Source organism: Dermochelys coriacea, chromosome 1 (assembly GCF_009764565.3).
Source record: "Dermochelys coriacea isolate rDerCor1 chromosome 1, rDerCor1.pri.v4, whole genome shotgun sequence".
In the NCBI taxonomy this organism is placed as follows: Eukaryota; Metazoa; Chordata; order Testudines; family Dermochelyidae; genus Dermochelys; species Dermochelys coriacea.
The window spans coordinates 216,915,888-216,930,275 of record NC_050068.2 but is presented as its reverse complement, the minus strand read 5'-3'; the positions used below and the strand labels follow the sequence as shown (position 1 = coordinate 216,930,275).

At 48.1% G+C, this 14,388-nt stretch overlaps 1 protein-coding gene across 7 annotated transcripts in view; it reads right to left on the bottom strand.

The window, feature by feature from the left end:
• Positions 1–9,700: 9,700 nt before the first annotated feature.
• Positions 9,701–14,388, bottom strand: part of LOC119860433 (alpha-2-macroglobulin-like) — an 81,263-nt gene continuing 76,575 nt past the window's right edge. For all 7 annotated transcript variants that reach the window (XM_043513902.1, XM_043513914.1, XM_043513904.1 and 4 more), the window contains 4 exons: positions 12,644–12,712; positions 12,119–12,221; positions 11,143–11,184; positions 9,701–9,880 (listed from right to left, as the gene is read on the bottom strand). In XM_043513902.1, coding sequence (XP_043369837.1) covers positions 9,855–9,880; positions 11,143–11,184; positions 12,119–12,221; positions 12,644–12,712 — 240 coding nt within the window. In that variant the 3' untranslated portion in view covers positions 9,701–9,854. The remainder of the gene's footprint in view (positions 9,881–11,142; positions 11,185–12,118; positions 12,222–12,643; positions 12,713–14,388) is intronic.

The following is a 14,388-nucleotide window of genomic DNA, read 5'->3' as shown; positions in this document are numbered from 1 at the left end:
GCAGATTACCTTGAAAATAAACAAAAATGCAAGCTAATCTTAATATATTAGATAGCTAGGATTTGAATTAGCCATATCTCACCCTGACTGATGATACAAGCAGGCTTGCAGATTCTTAAGGCACAGAGTGCAACTGCTATGCAGCCTGGGTTTCCCTCCCCCATTCCAAGTCCTTTGTCTTCCAGAGCTTCTTTCAGGTGTTGAGTTGTGGGGGAGTGAAGACAAATCATGATGTCACTCCCCACCTTACATAGTCTCTCCATATGGTGGGAGGTTCCAAGCTAAGTTCCCAGCCCAGTTTGTGGAAAAATACAGGTACCAAAATGGAGTTCAGTGTCATGTGGTTTGTTCACATGCCCTTGCATGTCTTGCTGAATCATAGCAGCCATTATCCATAGGCTATCTGAAGTGTTCCCAGGAAAGCTCACCAGGTGGGGGATAAGCTTATTCTAAGGCCTATTGTTTCCCTTAATGGCCTATAACCTTGAATATGCCCTTCACAACCAGCTGTCTAAACTGGAAGCATCTTGCCTAGTGGATGTTACCCAGGTGTAACCACATTTGAAATACAAATGCATAGTCAGTATTCATAACTTCAGATACAAAAATTATACACGTGCATGAATTGGATAATCATATTTAGCAAATCATAACTTTTCTATAGACACCTTACATGACACATTTTGTACAAGATGCATCATAACTATGTCACTATTATATCAATGATACCACTATGATGAATACGGGGTGCAGTGTCACAAGGGTTACAAGTGGTTTATGGTATATTATCATTGTAAATTAATCCAGTTCACATATTTATCTGTAGAAATTCTCACATGCCTGTACACTTGCCAGGAACCCTTTTCAATCTGTCCATATCATTTTTCTGCTTCTGTGAGTGTGTGAGAGCAGAATGTAACTGGCTTTCACACTCAGAGCCATGTCATTGCAACAATACATCACCTAGGCCAAAGCTGCTTATATCTGCATGGACCATTGTGGGTTTGGTCAGATTGAAGTACTTGAGAACTGGAGCTAAGATAATTTCTTTTGCCTTTTTGAAGGCAATTTCTTGATTTGGCCCCCATAGCCAAGATGTGTTGACCTTTAGCAATTCATTCAGGGGTTTTATCACTGTAGAAACATCTTGTAGGTATCCACCAAGGTTATTTACACACCATTATACATCTCAGTTCTTTTACATTAGTTGGTGCATTCAGTTCTCTAATTGCTTTTACTTTCTCAGGGCTGTGACTGATTCCATCTTTTTTTAGTGTTGGTCCCAAAACCTCCATATGGGTAGGTATAAAACACATTTTTCCTTGTTTAGCTTCAGTCCAGACTGACTGATTAGGCTTTGAACTTCATTGAGGGTTTTGTTGTGTTCTTCCATTGAAGACCCATATACCACAATATCATCCATGAGAACAACAACTTCATTTGTGTTCGTTAACAATTCTGTCATCTTTTTTTGGAAAGCAAAAATCTCCCAAAAGGTGTGATAAATGTAGTCAGTTTAGCACTTTGTCTAAAGGAATTTTCCAGAATCTGCTCAAGGCATACAGCTTGGTGAATACTGTAGCTCCTTTCACTTTGGGGATGAAATCATTCAGTGTTGGGAGAATATATTTTTCTCTCACAACTGCTTCACTAAGTCTATTAAGATTCACACAGATTCATATTTTTCCATTTTTCTTTATAACTGATACAGTTGGGGCACATCATGCTGTTGTCTGAGAGATTTTCTCAATTATGCCAATCTGCTCCATTTTTTTAAACTTAATTTCCACTTTATGAAGTAATGGGATAGGAATCCTGTGAGATGTATGTACTCTATATGGTTCAGCATTTGTCTCCTAAGATTATTTATACTGGATCTCCTTTCAAAGTCCAATATCACCAAATATTCCATAGACTTCTTCCACCTTTCTCACTAGGCCCATCATGGCAGCCATGCTGTGGCTGAGAAGACTGTTTGTCCTTTGATTACATACACTCTGAATGCATAGCTTTTGTCTTTGTAAATTGTTCCTGTGGTGAACTGCCTTATGCAGTTCAGAATACCTTCAGGGCTATGTCAAGTAACTTCAGCTCTGGGAGCGGTTGAAGGTGAGTGTAAATCCCTTCTGAAATGACTCTGACATCAGCCATTGAGTCAATCTGAAAGTCAACAGTCTTGCCATGAATGTTCAGTTTCACTCTCCCAGCCGGCTCTGGATAGATCCCAGAAACAATGGCTCTTCACTGTCTGCTTTGGTACAGCAAACAGCTACAAAATGTCCATATTTCATGCATTTATTACACCATGTGCCTCTGACTGGACACGCATTTTGGTTATGACTTTTTCCACATTTTGTGCATATATGCTGGAATTTGTCTCTGTTAGCCTGGGAGTTCTCTCTCCTTGCCTCAGGAATCTTATTATAATGACTTCTGACATTCAGGAGTCTGTTTACAGTTTGTAAGCTAGTTTCAGGTTTGTCGAGTTTTTCAAGTTTCTCTAGGTTTTGCTGTTTCACCAGTTAAGACTGTTTTGCTATTTGAATAGCTGTGGCTAGGGTTAAATCTCACTTCAGTTGTAGATGCTCTGGAAGGTTTTTTATCTCTTAACCCAATACCCAGCCTGATATTTTCATGTTTTACATTCCCCCAAATCACAGTTTTCAGTCAATGTATGTAGACTCTTATAAAACATTCAGCATTTCCTCCTGATTCTTGAATTCTCTGGTGAAAACGTGATATGTCATAAACCAGATTTTTCTGAGGTATAAAGAGTGCATCAAAGATAGCCAGAACCCTTTTATAGTCATCTTTGTGACTGTCTTCAGTAAAATCAAAGGATTTAGAAATATGCTCTGCCTGCTTCCCCAAAGCACTAATTAAAAAAAGATACCTGTATTTCACCAGTTTCTTTGTGGAGCTTGGTGGCAAGGCGAAATCTTGCATAATATTGTTTCCAGTCTGCCCATTTTAAGGTTTGCCACAGCTGAATTTCTCTGGGGCATTAAAGAGTGGCATGTTGATGAGATCCTGCAACTGCTGTTGATTTGTTCCTTCTGTTTGCACCCTTTGTTGCTGTTTTCCTTTTGTCTGTTAGTTTACTCCTGACACCATGTCATTTACTTCTGTATCAGATATGGACTGGCTACAGAGCTTGCTTATACACAATGTGTACACAGATGTGTTCTTCATAAGCTCCTTTAAAGCTCTGCCAGGTATGGCTGAGGTTCGTTTAAATAAGGTATTTTACACACAGTGCCACTTAGTCCTAGAACAGGACCTGGACCAACGATAGGCAGAAGAACTTGTGACCATCTTGCTTGGCAGGCTTTGCATTCCTTGTGTGTCCAACAGACCAATATTGACTTTGAAGACTTTAAGAAAAAGGTTGTGGCTGCAGTTGGGTCACAAACACCCTGAGAACCAGGGCCAGACTCTCATCCACATGCTGAGCCTGGATTACCCATACCTGGCACTCAGGCTCATCCAAGGGTGGACTGAAGTTTTCCAGCCAGCATACAGAGAGACCCACAACATCATCACTCAAGACACAGAGTCAGGCTAGCAGCAAATGACCCATCTTTCCGGAGTGTGACCAAGCATCATGGCCTCCACACACCTTTCTATTAAAATGGTGGGTTTAGTTGCCATCACCTTGGCTTGGGGGTTGCACGAAATTCAAACTCTACATGTTGGAGCCTCTTATACGGTATTTCATAAGGATAGTCAGCCTCTGTGGCTTGTGTAAGAGAGGTTCCTCTTTCCAAAATCTGGAGAGCCACTATCTGGAGTTAAGTTCACATTCACCAACTGTTACTCCATTGTCCCAGCTTCTGGCTCAGTTGCCCCATTTGGCAGTGCTGTACTACAGTCATTATCTAGATAGGGACTCCAATCACCCACCTTCTTAAGGGCAACGGCTAACTGCTCACCAGCAGGGGCTCTGTGTGGCCAAATGAAGAAGACAAGGCAGTTACTAACCTTTCTGTACTAACCTTTCTGTAACCTTCGAGAGGTGTTGCACATGTCTATTCTATGTTAGTTATGTGTGTGCCCCATGCACAGTCACTAGAAACTTTTCCCTCAGTGGTACCCATTGGGTAGGATCTAGTGCTCTCTGGTGAGATCTGCTCATGGTGGGTATAAGGGGACCAGCTGACCACTCACCCTCTAAGTTCCTTCTTGCTGCCTAACTCCGGCAGATGGGCAAGAAGGTGAATCATGGAAAGGACATATGCAACACATCTTGAAGAACAACACTTACAGAAAGGTTAATAATTGTTTTTTCTTCTTCAAGTGCTTGCACATGTCCATTCCATGTTAGGTGACTCCCAAGCAGTACCCTAGGAGGTGGTCTCAGAGTTCATGGATATAAAGATTCCAACACTGCTCCACCAAACTGGGCGTCATCCCTAGCTTGCTGGGTGATGGCACAGTGGGAAGAAAAAGTATGCAGTGATGACCAGGTTGATGCTCTGCAAATGGCCTGGATTGGGACGTGGGTCAGGAACATTGCTGAGGAAGCTTGTGCTTTCATAGAATGGGCAGTCAGGATGGCAGGTGATGGGATGCCCTCCTGCTCATTGCACATGCCAATGCAGCAAGTGATCCAGGATGAAATTCTCTGAGCCGAAATGGGTAGGTCTTTCATCCTATCTACTACTGCCACAAAGAGCGGCATGGATTTACAGAATGGTTGGTCATTTCTATATAGAAAGCTAGCGCACGCCTAAAATCCAGCATATGGAGAAGCTGCTCTTCCCTATTCTTGGGTGGTTTCGGGAGGAAAACTGGCAGGAAAATAACCTGGTTACTATGAAACTGTGAAAACACCTTGGGAAGGAATGTGGGGTGGGGGCAAAGTTGTACCTTGTCCTTAAACAACATTGTATATGGTGGTTCTGAAGTAAGGGCCCTGATCTCTGAGACCCTCCTCGCCAAGGTAATTGCTACCAGAAAGATGACCTTCCAGGAAAGGCATGGCAGAAGGCATGATGCCAGTGGCTCAAAAGGAGGGCCCGTAAGTCTTGTCAGGACCAGGTTTAATTCCCATGTGGGAATGGGTTCCCGCATCTGTGGGTATAGCTTTTCTAAGCCCTTGAGGAAGCAAATGGACATTTTGTGCGACAAAACTGACTGACCATCCACCGGAGGGCAGAAAGTTGAGATGGCTGCTAGGTGTACTTTAGTAGATGAAATAGCTAAGCCTTGCTGTTTCAGATGAAGTAGATACATTAGCACAGTCTGGAGAGGTGACCTAGTGGGTGACAGGCCTTGATGGGATGACCAAATGGAGAAATGCTTCCACTTGGTGAGGTAAGTAGCTCTAGTAGATGGTTTCCTGATGCCTAGCAAAACCTGGCGGACTTGCTCTGAACAGGCCAGCTCCGCAGGATTTAACCATGGAGTTTCCACACAATCAGGTGGATGGGTTTGAGGTTTAGGTGGAGCATTCAACCGTGATCTTGTGAGATCAGCTCCAGGAGGAGGGGGGAAGAGGCATTAGGGTTTTTGCTGACAGGTCTAGTAATGTGCCAAATCAGTGCTGGCATGGCCAGACAGGGGCTATAAGAATAACCCTTACTCTGTCCTGCTCAATCTTCAGTAAGATCTTGTGCATCAGACGAATGGGGGGAAAAGGATTGTCTGAGGGAGCAGGAAGACATCTGTGAGAGAGCCCTGGCTCTGGCCGTGCAGGGAGCAAAACTGATGACATTTCCTGTTCTGCCTGGTTGCGAACAGGTCTATGAGGGGAGTCCTCCACCAAGGGAAGATGGTCCTTGCTATGTCGGAGCAAAGGAACCAGTCATAGTGAGAGGAGAAAGACCTGCTGAGGTGATCTGCTTTCTGGGCTCCCTGAAGGTGAGAAGCTTTGAGGTGAATCAAGTGCTTCATATAGAAGCAAATAGCCTCTTGACACAGGGAGGAAGGGCTGCCCTCCCTGACTGTTGAAAAGATTGTCATTTCTGAATCAACCATTTTGGGGAACTTTTCATTCTGTGAAAAAAATTATTTCCAATTTTTATCCCCTTTGGCTCAGCTCTAATTTAAATATAGTTCAATTTGTAACCAGGGTCAGTAGAGATGCATTAAGATTTACTGGGGCCCTGGACACAAAGAACCTTTCCCCCCTTCACACTCTCCCACAGTGAGTGAGGATTAATTATTCAGCTTCTATAAAGCAGCTTGAAGTTTAAAAACACAAAATATAAGCTACATATTTATTGGAAAAATACTAGACTGTAAGCTGTTCAGGGTGGAAGCCTTGTTTCTTTAAACGTGAAAGAATAAAACACTAATATAAAATAGTCAGCACAGAAATAAATATGAATGAAAATAGGTGGTCAATGCACTAAACATGTGGCTATTTTAAAGTTGTTAAATTGTATGGTTTTGAATTAATAACCCTGCTGGTATCTGTGACGGGAGTTTTGGAGCATGTAGTTTCAGGTGAATGAGTGTGGACAGTTGCAGGGGTCTGTACACATAAGACAGTATTATGCCAGAGAACTCTGCCTAAAGTGCCAAATATTGTAATAGCTGAGACCTGAGGTTTTTTATTAAAACAATATCTATCGTAAGTGTTGGAGACTGGCAGTGAGGAATCTTGAGTTTTCTAACTTGCAATGATAATTGATTCATGGTGTGTGTGACTGTAGGCAATTCACTTAACCTCTGGGTGTTTCACTATACCCATGTGTAAAATGGGGGGCAGGAGAGGGGCTGGGGGCAGCTCTGTGCAGGAGAAAGGGGGAGGAAGGAGAGGGGCTTGGGGAGGCAGCTCCGCATGGGAGGGAGGAGGAGGAAGGAGAGAGGCTGGGGGGGCAGCTCCGCATGGGAGGGAGGGGAAGGAGAGGGGCTGGGGGCACAGTGGTAGCATGCTCAGTGCTCACCCTACCACAGCTCCTGCATCTATCCAGCCTGGCCAGGGGGCGAGGCCCAAGGGGGCAGGAGTTTCCGGCCTGAGGTAGGGTTTCCAACTGTCTAATCACACAAACCCAAACACACTTGCCCTGCCCCTTCCCAGAGGCACCGCCCCTTCTCCACATCCCCACCTCCACTCACTCCATCTCCGCTCGCTCCATCGCTCGCTCCCCCCCCCACTTTCACCGGACTGGGTCAGGGAGTTAGGGTGTGAGAGGGGGTGCAGGCTCTAGGCTGGGGAGGCAGTTTGGAAGGGGGCTCTGGGCTGAGCCTGGGGCATGGGGTTGGGTTGCAGGAGGGGACGGGGGGTGTGGGCTCCAGGAAGGAGTTTGAGTGAAGGTGAGGGCTCAGGTCTGTGGCAAGGGATTGGGGTGCAGGAGCGGGTGAGGGATATGGGCAGACGGCTCTTACCTTGGGTGCTCCCAGAAGCGACCTGCATGTCCAGCTCCTAGGTTCGGGGCAGCCAGGCAGCTCTGCGCGCTGACCCTGCCTACAGGCACCATCGCTGAAGCTCCCATTGGCCAATGGGAGCTTCAGAGTCGGCGCACAGGGTAAGGGAAGCATGTGAAGCCCCCGTGTCCGCCCCGTGCTTAGGAGCCTGTGGGACGTGCCAGTCACTTCTGGGAGACACAGTGAGCCAGGGCAGGTAGAGAGCCTGCCTTAGCCCCGCAGCGCCACCGACCAGAGTTTTATCAGCCTATTAAAATCTCCCAGATTGGTTTCAGTAGCCACCGGGATATTGATTCTGATTCCAGGAGACTCTCGGCCAGTTGGGGAGGGTTGGCAACCCTAGCCTGCAGGGAAACCTCCCTATTGGCCAGGGCCCCTAGGCCCCGTGGACCCATAGGTAATCCGCCACTATAGTGCAGACAGGCCTGTTAGGGTATGAATAATGGCCCCCCCACAGTAGGAGACAAAGACACATAAAATAAGGTGAAAAGCTGGAGAACTAGATGGAAGGATTTCTTTGTTCAGAGAGAAAACTCCTGGGACAGACATGCTGAGAAAGGCCTGAATAAAGGGACCTATGAAGGTATTTTGAAAAAACTGAATATGCATAGTATCAGAGGGGTAGCCGTGTTAGTCTGGATCTGTAAAAGTGGCAAAAAGTCCTGTGGCACCTTACAGACTAACCGATGTATTGGAGCATAAGCTTTCGTGGGTGAATACCCACTTCATCAGATGCATGTAGTGGACATTTCCAGAGGCAGGTATAAATATTCAAGCAAGAATCAGGCTAGGGATAACGAGGTTAGTTCAATCAATTTGCAAATGAACTGAAGCTTAGCAGCTGAAGTGTTCTCCTACAGGTTTCTGTATATTGCTATTCCTAATATCTGGTGAATGAACAACACAGACAACCCGCCAACCTGAAGCATATTCTCATCAGCAACTACATACCGCACCATAGTAACTCTAACTCAGGAACCAATCCATGTAACAAACCTCGATGCCAACTCTGCCCACATATCTACACCAGATCACAGGACCTAACCAGATCAGCCACACCATCACTGGTTCATTCACCTGCACGTCCACCAATGTAATATACGCCATCATGTGCTAGCAATGCCCCTCTGCCATGTACATTGGCCAAACCGGACAGTCTCTATGTAAAAGGATAAATGGACACAAATCAGATATTAGGAATGGCAATGTACAAAACCCTGTAGGAGAACACTTCAACCTCCCTGGACACACAATAGCAGATTTAAAGGTAGCCATCCTGCAGCAAAATACTTCAGGCCCAGACTTCAAAGAGAAGCTGCTGAGCTTCAGTTCATTTGCAAATTTGACACCATCAGCTCACGATTAAACAAAGACTGTGAATGGCTAGCCAACTACAAAAGCAGTTTCTCCTCCCTTGGTGTTCACACCTCAACAGCTAGAAGAGGGCCTCATCCTCCCTGATTGAACTCGTTATCCCTAGCCTGATTCTTGCTTGCATATTTATACCTGCCTCTGGAAATTTCCACTACATGCATCTGACGAAGTGGGTATTCACCCACGAAAGCTTATGCTCCAATAAGTCTGTTAGTCTATAAGGTGCCACAGGACTCTTTGCCGCTTTTAAATATGCATAGTTTGGCTAAATAACTAATAAGTAGAAGGCACAATAATTCACTACATGCATTTAAAGGGAAATTCTTTAGGGGACTTGAACAGGTAACATTAGGAGTAAATGGGCTGAAACCGAGAAAAGGGGAGCGTTTCAGGAAACTTTTTCTGTGAGGGGGCTCTCAGTCTGTGGAGTAGTTTCCCAAAGGGAAGGGGGTCGGAAGTCCCATTAGCTGAGGCACTTACAACTAGTATTATATAAATCCCTGGAACATGCCATTCAATACTAGGAGAAACCACTTGTCACAATGCTACATGCTGTGGCTGGTTGGCACTTCATGGGAGCAGCAGGGATGGAACTTATAGGCTGGTGTTCCAAACCCCCAGGCCTTGACCACGTCATCCAAAGGAGACCCCATTACATGTTAGCCGTATCAGGCCCCGGCACACAGCTGAGTATTTCTATTTCCATCCCGTAGCAGGCAAAGAGCATCTACAGTCCCACAGTTCATGTTTACAAGTAAGGAACAATCCCGCACTAGTTGCTAACTGGAAAAGGTGAGGGCTACTGGACACAATGGTGCTTAGCAGATCTTTTCCCACAGACCCTTTCCCCCAGCTGGCTGTGCAGGGCAGAGCCCTAGCTGGATGGGACTCATGTTGGCCTAAGAAGTCCTGGGGCTGAACAGGGATAAGGGGGTTGGGAACAGAGAGGCCAGGAGCCATTGGTCAGGTGGGTGAATTCATTTATTTGTAATGTTTGTTTCCCTCTTCTTGCTGCTGTTTTCTCTCTGTCGCTCCATCCAACCACCTCAGCCTGCGCAGAGGCTAAGCGGGTGGGATGCCGGAGACTCGGAACATGACTCCATCCCTCACACATTGCTCTGCTCGGCTCCCACTGTGAGGGAGAAAGGAGCAGGAACGGGAGGGGTTTAGAGAAGAGACGGGCTATGCCTCCCCCAGGCTTGGGCACAGAGCCAGCAACACACATCCAGGGCTGGGCACAGCTGCTCTGCCACACGGAGCACAGCCCTGCCAGGGCCCCAGGCAGGAGATTCCACGGCCCTGATCTCTCCCAGCGAGGGGCAGGGCCTTGCCTCATCTACCTCCACACGGAGCATCTCGTAGAGCTCAGGAGTTGCGGCGCAGGATCCAGCGCAGGCTGTGTCAGCCTAGGGTCTGCCTGGAACCATCCCTGCTGTGTCTGACACTGCAGAGCGGCCATGTGGCAGGGAGGCAGCCCAGCGGGGATGGACCTGGGCCCATAGGAGACTCGGCGCTATGGACATGCTGAGGCTCCGCTTGGACATTTGCTTTGGGAGCGAGGTGCTGATCTGGGGAGCACGTTCTCACCCTGCCCCTTTGTTCCCATGGGACCCAGCGCAGGATGCAGTGAATCCATTTACACAAGAGCCATCAGTGCCCAGGGGAGTGAAGGGAGCTCCCTGCACTAGGACTGAGCAGCTGCCTGTGGATCAGCACCGGGGGAATGGAGCCAAGAGAAGCCCCTGGATGCTGAGATCCTTCCCTGGGCCTCTCAGACCTGCAGAGCAAGGGCTGGGAGAAGGAGGCTTCTGCTGAGTCCTGCTACTGGGAGACACCCCTCCCCCCCCCCCCCGGCTCTCCTGTGCTTTGGTTCTTTCATTCACTCTCTGATCCTTCCTGTCACAGATATTTTGGCTCCTCTGATCCTAGCCAGAAGCAGGAAGCTCAGACCCAACTGCTGGGGAAAGGGGGTGTAAAGAATCTGAGCTTATAGGACAAGCTGAGCGGCCTAAGGTTCTTATTTGATCCGAGCCCGGACAGCCCATCTCTGAAAACTTCACAGAAACAAGCACCCAGTGAGATGGCAGGGACTTGTTGGCTCTGATTGGGCTGGAGTCCTCGCCCCGCCCCAGGAAGAGCCTCTCACAAACCATTGCAATGACACAATTTCCATAGGGCTCATGAAGCAGAGGCTGAGGGGTGAATGGAGCATCTATCCCCCGGAATAAGCAAAGACGCCATCAGTGCAGGCAACAAACCCCTGTGCAGGGGAAAAAAGCCACCAGCTCCGAGTGCACGGGGGATGCACTGCCTGGAGCTGAGCTCTCGCAGTGGGGAGTAGATCTGGGGTGCTGTGAGCAGGACGCGGGGAGGAAATGGCTCTTCATACACTACCTTTGCTGCAGGGGGCGCTGTACTCGGCGATGGCAAATTCATCTGGAAGACACAAGGGAAGGGAGATGTGATGAGGGCCGTGTGAGACCCAACCAGGACTCCTCACACTTCCACCAGGCCCTGCGGCAGAGAGCTGGCACCGCACCAGAGATCTCAGGGAGGAGGGGAGGGAGCCCTCTCTTCGGGGCACTGGGGACCCTCAGCTGGGCTTCCTGGGAGGAAGGCAACGGTTACCCCAAGGCTACAGTGCAAAAGGCATCTCCAGCGGGTCTGTGCCAGGTGCCCTATGTCCGTTTGCACCTCGCCTGACACATGACCGCCGGGGTTGCCGTTGGGCTCTGGTTTTGTCGCCTCAATTTCCTAGCTGGGGAGGCAAAGAAGCAATTGTGCCTCCCCCAGGTCACCCCCAGAGCTGGGATTTCAGGGCAGGATCTGAACCCAGGACCCTCCCAGATCTCTTTGGCTCTAGCCCATTTGGGTTGGCACCTTCCCTCTACAGTGCGGGAGGGGCCTGGGCTCATGGTGCGATCATGAGGCCAGTGGAATATGATCCCTCGCCCATAATCCTGTGTGCCCCACATTCTCATCTGGGAGAGGGGAGACGCTGCTGAGGTGGGCCTGTTGTGTCCAGAGATGAGAGGGGGACGCTGTCTGCATGGGGCAAACCAGTGTCAGGAATGGTGGCGGCAGGGCCATTCAGGTTGGAAGCAGGAGGAGAAGGGAATGGGGTTTGCCCTTAAACCTGCATGGGCAGTCGCTGAGCAGGCAGCGGTGGCGTGAGGTTCTCAGCTCAGCCCCAGGCCTGTCCTCACCCTCAGGAGGCAGCACAGGGGTGGGGAGGTGGATCATCGAGAGAACGAGGCCAAACACAATCCTGAGACTGGCGGGTCCCCCCGGGGCTCTGACTCTGGCCTCTCCCCTCCCTATGACAGGCCCATGGTGGCTAACGTCCCCCCAGCCCTGCCCCCACACACACCCGTCTCGTAGTAATCATAGACTTTCACCAGCGCCGGCTTCAGGCTCTGCACGGGGAAGTCCTGCTCCACCGCGAAGAAGAAACTCTGAGTCACATTGCTCACCTGGGGTGTGGGGGGGAAACAGACGAGACTCAGGAGGACGCTCTGAGCCATCCCTCGCCTTCCTCATCTCCCCACCCCTCATTCTGCAGGTCCAGCATCTGCCCCCCCTTGGCTGCAGGGCCTGGCAGGGATTCAGGCCCTGAGGGAGAAAGGAGATGCCCTGCTCCCCTGATCCCCTCCCTAGGTACAAGCCGCTCTCCCTGATACCCATAGGCTGGGGGGAGAACAGGTCCCCAGCTCTATATGTTGCAGGGAGCAGGAAGTGCTGCACAGAAATGCTGGAGAGCAGCAGCAGCTGTGCAGGAATACATGGGTTTGTTTTCCCCAGCCAGTGCCTGGGAAATCCCCGCTCAGTGCCTCTATGAAAGGTATGTCAGGGGATGACTATCCCCGGCCCATCCCAGCCCCATGTGAGCGCTCACCTGCTCCATATACAGCAGCACATGGTTGGTGCTCAGATCTGTGCGTTGGATGTGGTTATGTCCTTCCAGCTGCCCGTGGTAGAGAGAGAAGCAGGGTGTTACTGAGCCCCCTTCGAACCACCCCCGAACCCTAAGAAATGGGACGCTGAAGCAATCTCAGAATCGTTAGCATTTATCTTTGATTTCTCCTGGGGGACGGGTGATTTCCCAGGGGATTGGAGGCAGGCAAATAGAGTATCTAGCTTTAAAAATGGGAACAAAGAGGACCTAGGAATTCATAGACCAGTCAGCCTAACATTCATACATGGAAAGATAGCAGAAGAAATTATTAAACAGTCAACTTGTAAGGACCTAGAGTGTAACAGGATTACAAAATAAAGCCAACGTGGATTTGTCAAGAACAAATTATGCCAAACCAACCTCACTTTCTTCTCTGAGAGGGTTTCTGGATTAGTGGATAGTGGTGGGGGGGAGGGAGAGGAAAGCAGTAGTCATCATATATCTTGATTTTAATAAGGCTTCTGACACAGTCCCACATGACATTTTCATAAGAAAATCAGGGAAATGTGATCTAAATGAAATTATTGTAAGGTGGATGCACAAGTGGTTGAAAGACTGTACTCAAAGGGCAGTCATCCACGGTTTGCTGTTAAACTGCTAGGGTGTATCTAGTGGGGTCCTGCAGTGGTCAGTCCGGGGTCTGGTACTATTCAACATGCTCATTCATCACTTGGATAATAGAGTGGAGAGAATGCTTATAAAATCTGTGGATGTCACCAGCTGGGAGGGGCTGACACACTTTGGACAGGATTAGATTTTAAAATGACCTTGCCAAATTACAGAATTGGTCCAAAACCAACAAGATGAAATTCAATAAAGACAAGTATAAAATACTACACTTGGGAAGGAAAAATTAAATGCACAACTACAAAATGAGGAATAAGTGACTAGGGGGGTAGTATTGCTGAAAAGGATCTGGGGATTATAGAGGATCACAAATTTAATATAAGTCAGCAATGTGATGCAGTTGTGAAAAAGGCTAATATCATTCTGGGGTATATTAACAGGTGTGTCATATGTAAGACATGGTTTGTAATTATACCACTCTACTTGGCATTGGTGAGGCCTCAGCTGGAGTACTGTGTCCACTTCTGGGCACCACACTTTAGCAAAGATGTAGATTAAGTGGAGAGTCCAGCGAACAGCAAGAAAAATGATAAAAAAAACATGTGGCAGACCTGACCCCTGTAGAAAGATAAAAACTCTGGGCACGTTTAGTCTTGAGAGAAGAAGCCTGAGGGGGGAACCTGATAACATATTTGAATACTCTTAAGGGCTGTTATACAGAGCATGGTGATCAATTGTTCTCCATGTCTGCTGAAGGTAGGCCAAGAAGTAATGGGCTTAATTTGCAGCAAGGGAGAGTTAGTAAATTTGTCCTAATATCTAACCTAACTGTAATGGTAATTAAGCATTGGTACAGGCTTCTAAGGGAGGTGGTGAATTTCCCATCACTGGACATTTTTAAGGACAGGTTAGACAGATGCCTATCAGGGATGAGCTAGGTTTACACGGTCCTGCTCCCTCACAGGTGGCTGAACTTGATGACTTCTTGTGGTCCCTCCCACTCCTACAGTAGAGTCCTGTGTGGGACTACTTTTTAATTCCACTCCCACCCATTCCCGCTATTATGGCAATGGGTCCTGCGGGATCCCAATCCCACTGCAGAGCTCTACATTAGTCTC